The 15,385-nt window shown below is 44.4% G+C and overlaps 2 protein-coding genes across 3 annotated transcripts in view; one reads left to right on the top strand and one right to left on the bottom strand.

Moving 5' to 3' along the window:
- Nucleotides 1–6,900, top strand: part of LOC121272531 (heterogeneous nuclear ribonucleoprotein U-like protein 1) — a 78,580-nt gene extending 71,680 nt beyond the window's left edge. For both annotated transcript variants that reach the window (XM_041179148.1, XM_041179149.1), the window contains exons 13-15: nt 892–1,028; nt 1,786–1,977; nt 4,132–6,900. In XM_041179148.1, the coding sequence (XP_041035082.1) occupies nt 892–1,028; nt 1,786–1,977; nt 4,132–4,245 (443 nt within the window). In that variant the 3' untranslated portion in view covers nt 4,246–6,900. The remainder of the gene's footprint in view (nt 1–891; nt 1,029–1,785; nt 1,978–4,131) is intronic.
- Nucleotides 6,497–15,385, bottom strand: part of LOC121272532 (cytochrome P450 2F2-like) — a 51,540-nt gene continuing 42,651 nt past the window's right edge. Inside the window, exon 9 of the mRNA XM_041179150.1 lies at nt 6,497–13,832. Within this exon, the coding sequence (XP_041035084.1) occupies nt 13,642–13,832 (191 nt within the window). The 3' untranslated portion in view covers nt 6,497–13,641. The remainder of the gene's footprint in view (nt 13,833–15,385) is intronic.

Below are 15,385 nucleotides of genomic sequence, written 5' to 3'. Positions count from 1 at the left end.
TATCATGAAACGCAAAGGTTACATCCCCTTAAAGTTTGGGCTAGGCCGTTCAGGAAGCATTTCTTCACACGGCTGAATTGTACGATGGGGTTTGGTTTCTGCCCCTCTAGTGTAAAAATCAGGGCGAGCCTGCTTCCGCTTGGCCGAGCCATTAAATGGCCGTCGGGCTAGTAATTGGCATGATATGCAGGACCTCTGCCCCTCACCAAGAGGAAGTTCTGCCGCAGAGTGCTGGCAGTCACTTGGGGGCTGGTAGCTCTTGTGTCCCAGCAGCACCACCAGAAGCAGTGGTCACCACTGGGACTGCAGCAAGATTCAGAGGAAGGCGTTCAGCGTTGGAACCATAATGTAAGGCTTCATCTGGGATAGGCAGGATAGGTGGAGGGTATTATTGGAAAGAGTAAGTAAGGAGAGGCATACTGGTTGTAGGGTGGGGGTTTTACACCTTGTGTTGGGGGAGGAGGGGCGGTGGGATGCCAATCAAGAAGGTAACCCTCCTGGGCCTTCCATCACCAGTAAAATTCCCACGGTGCTGAGAGGAAGCCCTTAAATGGCTGTTAATTGGTCACTTAAGGGCCTTGATTGGCCCACAGGTGAGGGAGCAACCGAAGGTTCCCTCAGTGCTGGTAGAAATCTGGAATGGTTTAATTGAAAATTTCAAAACTGATCGACTTTTGGTTGGCAAAGATATTAATGGTTATGGAACCAAGGTGATGAATGGAGTGAAGAGATAGATCAGCCGTTGAATGGCAGAATAGGCTCGAGGGGCTGAATGGCCAACTCCTGTTCCTATGTTCACCTGTTGCTGGGAAGTTTTTGGCCTGTTGATGCCCAGTACAGATGCAGGACCCACGCTAGTCATACATCAGACCTGTCTATTTTTAAATGCAGGCTTCAACCGTGGAGGTAACACACAGAACCGTTGGACCAACAGTACCACTAACAGCCGTGGTACCTACAATCGCACCCAGAGCTATAACTCGACCCGCACACCCACCTACAACAAAACCAGCTACAATCAGAGCCAGGTAACAGCTGTCGATAAATAATAGGTGGGGGAGGAGGGGGTGGGAAGAGGGAGGGGGGTTGGGAATAAGCTGGCATATATATCAGATGGAAATGCATTATTGGATAAGGGGGTGGGATCAAGTAACCACTTTTACAGGATTTACACACTTGGTGCAAAAAAGAAAGAGCTTGCATTTATATAGATCCTTTCATGCCCGCAAGGATGTCCCAAAGTGTTTTCCAGCCAATTGTGTTAGTGTAGTCACTGTTTTTGTGGACACGCCTGACAGTCAGTTTGTTTACCCAGTAGTGCTTGTTGAAGGATAAATGTTTGCCAAAACTCTTTCCTTGCTCTTTGGATAGTGCCATGGACATCAGTCCAGTGTTTCTGAGATGTTTTTAACATCTGAAAATGCAGCGCTCCCTCTGTGGAAGCGGCTGCGTAGTCTGTGTGCCATATCAGGAGTCGGTCTCGAACCCTTGACCCTCTCTAACTTTACGATGACTGAACAACCACTGAGCCAAGCTTATTCTTGTATTTGGGTTCTTTATTGAATCTTCAACTTAGTCCTTCCTCAGTTTGTCTGGTTGCCTGTTGGCACATTAGGAACTTGTGCTGAAATTTTTCAGCTTTAAATGAATTAAAGTTGCATTGGTTTTGGAGACTTTATATAAAGAAGACTGCAGACTGAAGCAGTTAAAAGTGCTGCTGTTTTCCATTCTGAGCCTTCACCTCCAAAGCTGTAACAAACTTGACATGTCTTGTTTCTATTTTAGCCAACACCAGCAGCACCTACGACGACACCGACAACGTATGCGCAGACCTACAGTCAGGGCTACAATCAAACGTACAATCCAAGTTACACTTACGCCAACTATAGCACCTATGGGAACTACAATCAAAGCTACACTCAGCCCCAGACTGCAACACAACCTTACACCCAGCAATACCCCAGCCAGTACCAGCAGGTGATTTTTAACAGACTTGGAATGTCAGAATGCGCGTCTTAACGCCCTCTTAGCGCCCAGTACTGTATCCTAGTGCACAGTTCGTTCAATATCCCAACCCCACACCTCCAACAATGGGAATTGAGTTAACTCTAGAATTGAGTTTGATATATCTGGTACTTTGTGGGCTAGCATCAGGAAGGAGAAAAAAAATGACCAAAGCTTGTTTAAAAACCCACCTGGTTCACAGGTAAGGAACCTGACACCTACTCCGCCTCTCTCTGGTCTCCCTCCTGATGTGGCTGAAGGGGTTCACTGAGCGTGTAGAAAGCTGAGCTGTAGGTGGGTAGGGAATGCAACCGTTTCTGCATCACCCACATTCTAAGAAACATGTAATTCAGTTCACGGATGTCACTAACGGGGAACCTTAATTATTTGATCTCTGGGTGGAGAGATCGGATAAGGAAGGTTTGACTCTGTATTTACCTGTAATGGAGGACTGTTCAAAGCGAGGCTATTGCTGATCAGTGTACCACATAAGATGCCCCTGAAATGACAGAAGTGGCCATTTTTGAAAGTGCCTGCTATGTATGTGACATTGATGTTTGAATGAATGTGCTGAAACAATGGCAGTCTTATTGTGTTTCAAGATTTGCTTTGTATCTAAATGAGTTAGAAGCAGTTCGGAGAAGGCTTACCAGACTAATACCTGGAATGGGTTGGGTTGACTTATGAGGAAAGGTTGGACAGACTAGGCTTGTATCTGCTGGAGTTTAGAAGAGTAAGAGGCAACTTGACTGAAACATATAAGATTCTGAGCAGTCTTGACAGGGTGTGTGTGGAGAGGATGTTTCCTCTTGTGGAGGAATCTAGAACTAGGGGTCACCTTAAAAATAAGGTGTCACCCATTTAAAACATGAGGCGAAATTTTTTCACTCAGAGGTGGTCTTTGGAACTCTCTTCCTGAAATGGCGGTGGAAACAGTCTTTGAATATTTTTAAGGCAGAGGTGGATAGATTCTTGGTAAGCAAATGGGTGGTAGGTTACTGGCGGTAGGTGAAATGCAGATTTTAGGTTACCATCAGATCAGCCATGATTTTATTAAATGGTGGAGCAGGTTTGAGGGGCTGAATGGCCTACTCCTGCTCCTTGTTCGTATGTTTGGATGAAGAAACTAATCGGTCTTTGGGGATTGGGTGGCATAATAGGTAACACTTTCATCTCCTGGACCTGTGTTGGCATCGGGATAGGATAAACATCTTTCTTAACAGTTGTGTCATTTAAAGTCCGAGTGCAAACTAGTTAGGAATTGGCTGCTTTGGGGCTGGATTTAATAGCCACGGTGGTGGGCCAGTTCACTGGCTGGAAAACCAGTGGCAACCCCATCGTGGCTATTCTTAGGCGCCGTGAGGCAATTAAGAGCCAATCAGGCGCCTATGCAGTCAGCATCAGGGTTCCTGGGTGCCCTCGCCAAGAGCTGCTGGCCAATCAGAAGCTGACAACTAATCAGTCTCTGCAGTGCCACCGGGAGCGGTGGTCATTATCAGTACTGCAGCAGCCAGGAGGAGGGAACAGTCATGAAGCCCTGGAACCCGGGTAACGGGTGGGCTTGCCGGGGCCAGTCAGGCAGGCTTGGGGGAAGGGGCTTCAGTTTAAAGGATGGTAGGGGAGGGGGTCTTCCCATGGAGGGGGCCCTTGCCCCTGGTGGGTCCCTCCATTGAGCACAAGGTGTCTGACCGGTGGGCCTTAATTGGCCTGCAGACAGGAGGATCGCCCTCGACACTTCCCTCTCAAGACTTAAATTGAGGTGGGGAGTCAGGAATGTGATGGGTTCTCCGTCCCAAGTCTTCCAGTCTCATCATAGGGCTCTGCCTCCCGGTGGGGGGGCATAAAATTCCACCCATGGTTACTGCTCTGAAATTAAGATGAGATATTGGGACAGAACAGGAGTTTTATTATGGATGTACTCTAATGGACTGTAACATATTTAGTGCACACTGGGCATTGTGCTGAACCAGTGCTTGATCTCCCTCAGTAACAGCACCCATTTAAACATTTTTATGAAAAGCTAGATGGCTCTATGTTTTTTTTAAATGTTTTGAAATGTTTATGTTGCTTTTAGTGAATCTTAATGTCTGTGAATTTAACATTATCCATATTCCCTTTGTCCTCCAGTATGCTCAGCAGTGGAGCCAGTATTATCAGAACCAGAGTCAGTGGAACCACTACTATGGGAATTACAACTATGGAAATTACTCGGGAGGATCCCAAGGCTCTGGGACACAGTAAAATCCAAATGCCGAAGCTATTGTCACAAAACCATTTTTTAAAAAAAAACAATAATTCTACTAGCAGTCTGTTGTATTTAAGATTTAAAAGCTGCATCAGGGTGTGAAACACACCAGTCTTCAGGCATTTTATTGTGTCAATATAGTAGTAGTGATTGTATAATTGAAAAAGATGCAAAGAGAAGGAATAAACAGTTTTAAGATTCTGGGATGTTTCATGTAATGACGCCTTTTTAGATTTTTATGTAACTTTTTACTGTTAATAAGCTGTCAATATTTTGTCGGTAACTAATGACAAAATTTCTTTGAAACTATTAGAACCTTGAACATGTGTTAACTTTTTTTATATAAATGTATAACTATTCACGTGACTTTGCTTGTGCTTTTCCGTTGAGTCTGGTTGAAACAGCTTTTGTACCTGGGGAAGATCTAAGATTGAATGATACACATACACATACACATACATACACACACACACACACACAGCTTTTGGTGTTACTGTCCTCATTAACGTCTTACAAGAATTTGTGTTTGTCTGAAATATAATTAAGGGCACAAGGAATATTTTTGATCATACTGTTGGGTTTTAGCAATTGTTGTCTATCTTGGGCAAAGAGGAGCACTGAGAATTATCTCTGAACACCCTTCAGGTTTGGCAGTTGTGCTATTGTAAAAAAGCAGGGATTTAAACAAAGAAATAAACACTCCATTTTATGTACAAACCAAACCATTTTACAATATCATTCAGGCAATCAGTTTATTTCACCACCATTTTGGCTGATGAACTGAAAAATTGTCTTCCATCTCTAGAAGCTGACAAAGCGTATACTGTTAATAAAAAAAACAAATCTGCCTATCTCTCAGCTTTGGGTGTGTTTTACTTCACTTGCTTCATGCAGCCTCGGTTCCTGAAAGGAGTGCACATTTACTATGTGACTACTCTGTTTCGCTTTGCACCTGGGGAAGGGGTGGGAGAAAGGGAGGTGATTGTCTTGGCTAGTTATCCTTCCTGAGGTGCTGTGCTCATGAGAAAGGTAGATGATGACATCCTGAGACTTGCTGTGATGATGAATGCTTGGCAATCTTGTAACGCCGGCCTTTTATCACACTGTCCTAAGGTAGAACTACTGATCTCCATTGCTGGAATCGATTAGGTTTCATTGTGATGCTCCAAATAAACCAGTTTTGGAAAGATGTGGCTTGTGGGCCAGCTCCAGAGCTCAACCCCTGTATCTCTTTGGCTTGTGGCCTGGTGATGAATAACTTGACCTCAAACTAGACAGGAAATGGCAACCTGGTTAAATTCACTCCAAACTGATCAGGAAGGCAGGATGGGCTGAATGGCCTCCTGTGCTGTGTCATTAAATAATTAGGATATTTGATTTAATTTGGTTTACTCCCTCCACTTGGCGGGCCACTAAACATTTTCAAATAATAGGTCATTTACTATGTGACTACTCATTTTCCCACACTAGCAGCAGATAAGGTTTTGCCTCAGGGAAGCAAATTTCAAATTATGAATTCACCCCTCTCTCTCCACTCTCCCACCCTGCTAGATTGTCACTTGAATGAGTGGCTTTAGTAACTTTTGATCACATCTTGGGCAGGCATAACTAGATGCCGGAACATCTAGTTTGGAATAAATATTCTAGAGCATTAATAGGTAGAAACTTTACAAGAAAGAGTTAACCTTGATGGTTGAATCACTGAACTGTACAGATCTGGAAGACCCTAGCTTGATCCCTGGTAGATGTTGGGTTGGATATGTTTTCGACCTGAGTGGCAATCTGGTGAAACAGATTGCATGCCTCGTAGAGAACCTGCTTGATTTTCAGTACAGGAATTTCAGTGGGGTGAAAAGCAGGTGGAAGAACAAGCGACCAAAGAATATAAAAAGCTAGCCCAATGCAATTTGCTTTGGGAGGCAGTGAGATCTTGTGACTGGTCCTACTTGAAATGAGTGTGTGGAGGAAGTTGGTCTGGACTTTTATGATGCTGCCTTGCAATCACATAACCTGCTGATCTGTTGGTGACAACGTGAGAAGTGGCTCATTGGAAATGGTACCAAAATGAACTAATTATCTATGGGATTGAAACGATGGGTGTACTGGGGGGGCGGGGGAGTAGGGAAGAAAATTGGAGAAATCTTCATTAGAAATGATTGCATGCAAGATAGTGGCCTGCATTGTAGTGACCCCACACACTACTGTTAGTGTTTTATTTGACTTTATAGGTAGCTTGTAGACATGAAATTGCTTGTGGATAAGTAAATTTATTTGTCATATTGTAAAATTCACAAGTTTGTGTTGTCACTGATCCATGTAGAAAAGTGCTTCATCATTCCATTCTGTTACACAGGCAAAGACTAGTTATTACAAGAATTTTATCCTAGGGGTTTATAGTGAAAATATGTTAAGTAAATCCTAGGAACATTGATCACCAAGATGCCTATGTCCTGTCAGACTGTCAATCTAGACTGAATGCTTCATAGTATGAACACTTGCTCTTTTTCCCTGTTGATACCTGCCATTTAACTTTACATTTGGTTAAGTTTTAAAGCTATTGCTTTGTGACTATGTCGGTACTTTGTTACAATGCCTAAAACTGAACAATTATGTTTAAACAAAAAAGTCATTAAAAATGTATTTTAAACTCATCTGTACATTGTTTGCAGTTGATCTTTGATTTAAGCAGCTGAGCAGCTTCACAAGTGGACCGGGCACTCTTGTGGAACTGGATAACTGCCACATGACCCAGCTTTGGCATGCAGATGATCAACCTGGAGGCTTCAGTTGCTCTTCAGCTTTTTATAAACCCTCAAGAATTTCAATTTGGACAGTGCATGTGTTTCTGTAAATGCAGTCACAGAGACCTCCCAAGAATTAGGATACCTGAAGGTTTCATCTCAGTTTCTTTAAACGCCTAAGAGCTGCAAAACTATTAAGATTCCCAAGTACCTTGTTGCTTTGACTTGTTTTCGCTCTGGCCATGCACCTTGGTTTGACAACAGTTACGGCTATGTTGTCACCCCTTGAAAGACTGAGTCTCCTGCAGAAAATTTATTGTATGTGGGTCAGCCTCATAGGTCATAAGAATGGCTGGTGTGAGAAATAGAATTATCACAGCCTTAAAGTAAGCATTTCCATTCACTTCTCACATCATTGGTGGTCGCCCGACAAACTTAATAGTCAATGAATTGCCTTCAAAATGCGGCAGCCAGTTGGTGCATAGCAAGATCCCGCAAAGAAAAATTATCGGTTGGTTTTTATTTTGAAGATGTTGGTTGAGGGCAAAAATTAGCTGCTGTTCAAATATGATTGGATCTTTTACATCTATCTGAACATATGGGGCTTCAGTTTAAAGTCTCGTTTGAAAGCCAGCATCTCTGGCAGTGCGTCACTCCCTCAGTACTGCAGTGGAGTGCCTGTATAATGTACTTGAACATCACAGCAGATGAAACTTTGTTCTGAATCTGCCTGTGTTTATCCTGACCTGTGAATGCTTCATGCTCAGGCAAAACATCCATTCTGTAGTGCCAACCTCTCATTTGAAATGCAGATATTTTTAGTTAGACTAGTTGTTACAGAACAGCAGTTGAATCCGTTGGTTTTTTCTTCAATCACAACCCTGCTATCATCCACATACAGGCCAATTCATGATTATTGTAAATTAACTTTGGAATTTGCAGCTACCATTACAATTTTGCATTAATGTTAATGGTGGGGATAATGTTCAAAAGGTTTCTAAATCCAAGACTGAAATGTGTCAGTCTGGGTTTATCCCAGCACTGAAAAAGCAATTCCAAGCAGTTCCCTCTTCTTGCTGGCCTCTGTTGTCTCCCGCTGCCTCAAAACCTCCAATATGATATTCTCATCCTCCTGTTCAAATTGTTTCAGGGCCTTACTCCTTCCTTTCTCTGTAACGTCGTCCAGCTCCACAACCTTTGCGTTCATCTGACTCTGGCCCCTTGTGCATCCTCCTTATCTTCACCCCTCCAATGGAGTCATGCCTGTAGTCCACTAGGCCCCACCCTCTAGAATTCCTTCCCTGAACCTCTCCAGCTCCCTATCCTGTCAGACCCTCCTGAAAATCCACCTGTCTGTCCAACCTTCTAGCCACCTCCTCCTGCTTTGGCTTAGTGTCCACTTTTGTCTGATTACGCCTCTGTGACGAGTCTGGGACTGCTTTTCTACAAATAAAGTTGTGAGCTCCAGAGAGGCTGTGCCAGAGATGCAGTAATAGACCGATGTGTAAACTTGACTAGAAGTGTTCTAGTAGGAATTGCTCATCTCGATTTTTGTGTGAGCTTGTGGGATTACCGGATTAAAATCTCCCAGTTTCCGGGGTGGGGTTGGGAGGTTGGGGGGAGACTTCCTGATGTGCTGGATATTTGTTGCATTCCTTGTGTATTGTGGTCTTGGATTGTCCATCAATTATGTTAATAAAAGAACTCTTATGATATTGTCAAATTTGCCAAGGACTATACAATGGAAAGTGTTGCCCTGGCCTAAATTCTACTACTCTGTTTTAATTCCAGGTTTTACATCACGTTTTATTTTGGGTGTTAAATGGCCTCCAATACGACAGGCAAGAAGGGCATGCTGTTGACCAAAAAGAAAACACCATACACAGTCCACACCTGAAACAGCCATTAGGCCACTTTGCATTGGTAAATCATGCCTGTCACAGGCCCCCTATGTAGGACTGGTTTGTCTTGAGGCAACCAGAGCCAACTGCACTTAAGAAAACCAGGCTTACATTCAGAATGATAGGCAGGAAACGAACGGCGTGTGCACCCAGGTCTCCAATTCCGCACCCATCATCGTATCACCCAAGCCTGCCTGGGTTTTTCAGTCTTAATTTTCATGTGTGCTTTCAAACTTAAATAGAGCACAGCTGGTGTGTGTGAGGGAGGTCAGTGCAAGACCGCTCCCTGTTTTGGATGGTCCCTCTGATCTATGGATTTTAGGTGTGTTTCTTGGTTACTGGTGTGCGTGGCCTATCTTCCCTCAGACAGACCAGTCATACTCTGATACTTGCACAAAAAAGGTTTAGTACTACTGAACAGATTACAGAGAAGGGATGTGTTCCAACCTTGAGAGTCTATCACACGACTGACTGATATCAATGATACATCATCATCTATGTCATACATTAGCATACCCATTCTGTTAATCCTTACCCTACACTGCCCCATATCTCCTGGCTGTAGTTTGTTCCAGAACCCAGACCTATAGAATAACGCACCACTTTGTTGTAAGTGGTTCAAAGCTTATTTGACTACTTTTAATGAGATTATGGAGTTGAGAAATTTAAGAGAGCTTGATGCTCATGTGTCACAGTTTCTAATGAGAAAAGCAGAGAGAAATCGATACGAATAGAATGTTGCTGGAAAAAAGAGACAAGCTGTCAAAGCTTTTTGTCTTGCACTCATCAGGACAGATAGCAAGAAATTACCAACTGTAACATGGCTAGAAGCCACGTATATTCACACACAGGGCCCTGTCCTTTGTAGACAGAAGGAAAATGTGCACAACTTTACACTATTTTCAACTAAACAAAAGCCTAGGAAACAGTCATTCCCTGGTTCATCTCCCAGGGCAATGTCTTGATCAGAGTCAACCTGCCCGGTTTGAATTTGAACAAAACTTGGCAGTTAACTGTTCCCTGGTGCATTCTCCTGAGCAATGCCTCCATCAGTCAGAGTCCACTTGCCAACCAATCAGCGCTCTCTTCTCATGCAGTATAAATTGTTGTTCCCTTGTAACAGTTTGGTAATTTCTTGCAAGCTATCCTGAATGAGTGCAAGATGAAAAGCTTCAACAGCATGTCTCTTTTTTCAGCAATGCTCAAGTTCTGCGCTACCAAAAAACCACTAATAGAATAGTAGCATAGAAGGAGACTAGTCAGCTTTTGGAGTCTATGTCTGCTCAATCAGAGTGATCCAGTTAGCACCACTTCTGCACCATTTCTCCTGTACATTCAACATTTTCTCAAATACTTACCCAATTCCTTTTTGAAGGCTACTATTGAATCTGTATCCACCTCCCTATCAGTGCAGTACATTTCAAATCCTCACCACCCATTCCTTAAAATATATTTCCTCATGTCCCCCCCCGGCCCCCCGGCTCATTTACCAACCAATTTAGATGTGTGTCTTTGGGTTATTGATCCGTCAGCCATCGGAAACAGTTTGTCTTTATTTACTCCATCTAAACCCTTCTTGATTTTAAATGCCTCTACCAAATCTCCTCTGAGCCTTTGAGAAGACAACCGTGGCTTCTCCCGTATATCTACGCAGCTGTAATCCCTCATCTTCACATGTTATTAAATCAAACAGTTGCTGCAGTAACAATCTCTTTCCACTGGGGAGAGCACTTGACATTTATTATACTGTACATTTAACACAAGCAGTTTCTGACTCGGGGATAAGGTGTGATTGAATTGCGACTGATTTCTAAAAAGCAGAATATTTCTATAAATTTACTGAAACTTTTTGAAAAGTGGGATGGCAACTAACCAGCTGGTCATGTACATCTTAACTGGACAACAGGGTGACCAACTCTCAGGGAAAAAGCTAAGGGACACTATGGCATGGTGGGCTATACAACTGGGGGGATTGCTGGCGAACCTGTGAGGGTGGGGTGGTGGGGAGTTGTGCAGCACAGGGAGTGATGTGCTGGCGAACCTGTGAGAGAAGAGCGGGGAACCCATTAGTAAAAATCATGGATCAAAACTACAGGACAAAGCGCATCCTGGCAGCAAACTAGGGGACAAACACCTCAAACGTGTGACAGTCTCGTAAAATCCAGGACAGTTGCTCACTGTGCCGGACAATTGTCTGCAACTGACGAGCAAATGCTGTCTCTTCTTGTTCTCCTTACTTCCTCTCTGCCTCCCTTTGTCTCTCTAGAGTTGTAGAAGGAATTGTGGCAGACAGTTTGCACACAGCACGATCCCAGAATGTAATAATGACCATTGTTGTGATTGTTGAGTCTCTGGATTAAGGGCTTCCACACATGACCTTCTGATCCTGAGGTGCCAGGGCTGACATCACTAGGAAGCCTTCCCTGGTCTTTGTCCCTCTGTCAAAAACTTTATCTCAGGGGGGAGTGAGGTGGATGGGAGGGAAGTGGGCCAGGAACTCAGGCCCTGTCTTCTCATCATTGTTTTACATAGGGCTGAGCAGGGGAGAAGTGACTAGGGCGGGCAGGTAGGTGGTTGATAAGTTTAGGTCCCAGGTCCCAATTTTCCCCACTTTACCTGCCCAATTTGGGGCAATGGGAAATCCATGGGAGCACCAGACACCAATCAGAAGCTGATTTTCCTTCCATCGTCATCAGGCACTGAGGCCAATAGTTTACAGCTGCTTCGGGCAGGATCAGCTAACTTTTGATGTGCTGGCTCCCCACCACCCTGGCACTGCCTAGGGACTAAATCCAGGGCTTCCCTCGTTTGCATGGGGCTCAGTGACACACATCAATGCAGGTATGTCACTATATAATGGGAGGTTTGAACTGTTCTGGGTACCAGCCTGACACATTGCCCAATCAGCCCTCAATTAGTAATTAAAAATATTCTTCCATCAAGTGAGATGATTTTTGCACCATGTAGAATTTGCTCTGGAAAAAGCAGTTGTTATCTTAAAAAAAAGTTCCTTTCCAGGAGTAAAAACTGGGAAATAAGAATACTGGTCCGAACTGGTCTAGTATTCCATAAAGTGGAACGCCAGTAAAACTGGGGAATAAGAATACTGGTCCGAAATGGTCTTGTACACCTTAAAATGGAACACCAGTAAAACTGGGAAATTAAGAATACTGGTCCGAACTGCTTTTTACTCCTGGCTTAGAAGAACTGGTAGGCCTCAACATTTTAGACAGCATACTTTACCCATCATTTGGCAGAATGACATTCTTGCTTCTGATCAGTCAGCTGCACAGAATGGTTGGTAATGTGTCTCTTGAATAAGGGTAGCCAGTTGTCACTGTTGAGAAGGCTGCCACCTTGGGGGACAGTGTGGTGTTGGTTGAGCTTCATGGCCTCCCTGCCAGGTCTTGTGTGCCAACGTGTGATGGATGAGACAAGTCCAGAGTTGGCCCATTGGATGTGGTGGTTATTAAGTTGAGCGTGTTTGACGATAGCTGACTTGCCCCATTCACTGTGTTTGAAGGAGGTTTGATGTTCCTTGAGCCTAGTTTGTAGGCTGTGGCACATTTCCCCAATGTAGATGAGTCTGCAATTGCATGCTAGGGGCTGTAAATTCCTGGTTTACTAGAAGATGGTTTGTCCTCTTTTTGAGCATGAATGATAGAGCTTCAAGAAACACATTGCCATCCATTCTGCACAATTGACCAATCGGCAGCAAGAATGTTAACATGTATACGCAGGACTCAAATCTGCAATCTCCTCCAAAGGAGCAGAAGACCCGGTCAGGTAGACTTGTGAAAGTGCCACAGTGGTTTTCCCTATAAATAGAAGTCAGACACTTGGGGTGGGGGGGGGGGGCTGCGTGGTGGTGTGGGGGGAGATATAGAATAACGGGTATAAACAGACTTGGGGAGATGTAGTATAATGGGGAGAAACAGAGACTTGGGGAGATATAGTAAAATGGGTAGAAACAGAGACTTGGGGAGATGTAGTATAATGGGATGAAACAGAGACTTGGGGAGATGTAGTATAAGGTATAAGTCAAGATGTATTCTGACTGTGTGGTACGCTAAGGAGACCCAGTCCACATCATCACAGGAAGTGATGCAATGTCTCATGATCTTGCTCTCTCTTGTTGAATCTCATGGCAAGAGGAAGCCACAGTGAGTTGTTCCTTAATATAGCTAACATTTTCCTTACTTAGCAGATTCTTCAAATGTTCTGTGTTAGTACAATGAGACCAAGAACATTATACAAATGACGGGTAGAGTACACTGACTGAAATGCTGAGGCCCAGTAGCCCTTCTAATCGGTAACAACTGCTCCGTTCAGAACAAACTTTACCTGGTATAACTGTAAGATCGTCTTACTCAATGTTACTGCTCTCACCATGTAAGCTTTCAAATGACCTTTCATTCACTCAAAGTAACACTTCAAAATGTTTAAAGGGTGGAAGTTATTTGCAGCGATGTTACCATGGTAACGTTGTTGGATTGTCATAAAAACCCAACTGGTTCATTAATGTCTTTCAAAGCAAGTGAACCTGTTGTGTTCTTGTCTGATTCGGTCAACATCCAGGCCTAATTCCATACTGTAAGTTTGATTTTTTAAACCCTCAGAGAATGAGGGAATTGTCGATTCCAATTGTTCACGCTTTAAAAAAAATAACTTGTTGTACCACAACGCTGTGAAGTCCATTTTGACCCCTTCCTGATCACGTGGCTTGGGTGTTTTTTCCTTTGGCTGTGTTTCATGCTGATTTGCGAGGGACACAATATAACTGGTACGGTCGATGCAGGGTTGAGAAGCCACTGGACAGAGGGCTGATATCAATGGCGTGTGGCTCTGCCAGGGATCTCAAGGTGAAGTTCTGCAGCAGGGCTGTGAGAAACAGGAAAAGCTGCATCTGGGCCACGGTCTCACCTATGCACATCCGGCTCCCTGTAAGAGATGGACAAGTAACGCAGAGGTGTGAGGAACTGACCTCACAGGAACGGAATAATGGAAAGTCCATGGATATAGCTGGGCCTTTAACAGGATGGGGTTTGGGTTGCCAACTTTGTTTGGAGGTATTCCTGGGGGTGTCATCATATGATCTCAAGGCACCAGCTGTTCTGACCCCCACACTCAGGCCACTGGTTGCCCCCAACACTCCCACAGTAGCTGTCGCTTATCCCTGGCCTTTTATCTTGCTCCACCTGCTCCACCCCTTCCTAAACAGCATAAAATCCATCACATCACATTTCTACTTCTCATTAGCTCTGAGAAGAGTCATACGGACTTGAGACGTTAACTCTGTTTCTCGCTGCACAGATGTTGCCAGACCTGCTGAGGTTTACCAGCATTTTCTGTTTTTAATCCCGACACTCCCGCCATTGGTTGTCCTACATGCCGGTCATCGCAACACCCACCTGCCCACAGTCATTTGGATAGCAGTCTCCCCATTATTTGATTGGCCGATACTTGACCATCAGTCAAACAGCCTTTATTTCCCCCCACATCCATCCACCCAACACCCCCCTTCCCCATCCCCCACATCATCACCAATATTTTTATAACTGGTAAGCAGACGTGTTCAAAGAAATGAAAATACAAGTGTTTTTTTAATCCCCCTATGTTTTTTTCTGTTCCTGGGTGTTGCCCACAGCAGTGTACTGGAGGTTACCTTTTTAATACCTGGAGATTCCAGGCCAATCCTGGAATGTTGGCAAATCCAGGTGGGAGTTCTATCGCCTCTTTGCGAGTCAGGGAGTCGCAATTATGCGAGTTCACCAGAAGGTCTTTCAAGGTGAAGGTGACATAGAAGTCACAACATGGAGACAGGTCATTGGACCCAGTCAGTCCCTGTTGGTCTTTATCCTCTTGACCAGTATTAGCCCTAATCCCGTGTGCCAATTGTATCTTTTTATTCCCATTTCCTTCAATCGTTTATCTAACCCTCACTTCTAAATGGTGTCACGGGGGTTGGCGGGGGTGGGGTGGGGTTTAAAGCCCCTTCCCTGAGTGGGTGGATAGCTGAAATGCCAGGATCCTGCTATCTGCAATCTTAACTCCCTTTTCTGCAGCATCCTACAAGACGACCTGTCCAAAGCCGATGGGATCTTCCCTGCACTGCGCTGGCCAGCCCTGGTGAGGTCACTGGGGCCCAACTGCTATTTTAAATCCAGGTTGGGGTGGAGAAGCCTTTCCATCCAGGTTATTCTGGGATCGGAACCAGGAGACGCTGATAAAGAGAAAGTTCTCTCCTTTGTTGGGGTAAGGAGGAACATAAAAGCTTCATATAGGGACCAATATGAAAGTTTAGGCCTCCCTAACTCCCACCTCCACCCCCACCCCACCCACCGCTCCCCGAGCATGAGATCATGTTCTTGAGTGGCCCCAGACCCCAAACCCATTGCCCACCTCATGTTGGTGAGCTGTTTATCTGACCTATTCCCCATGATCTCGGGAAATTAGCAGTGGGATTCAAACACTTTGCCATGGGCGAGTGGCAT

This window comes from Carcharodon carcharias, chromosome 34, assembly GCF_017639515.1.
Source record: "Carcharodon carcharias isolate sCarCar2 chromosome 34, sCarCar2.pri, whole genome shotgun sequence".
Taxonomy (NCBI): Eukaryota; Metazoa; Chordata; class Chondrichthyes; order Lamniformes; family Lamnidae; genus Carcharodon; species Carcharodon carcharias.
The sequence above is the reverse complement of the archived record's forward strand: the minus strand, read 5'-3'. Positions and strand labels throughout refer to the sequence as shown.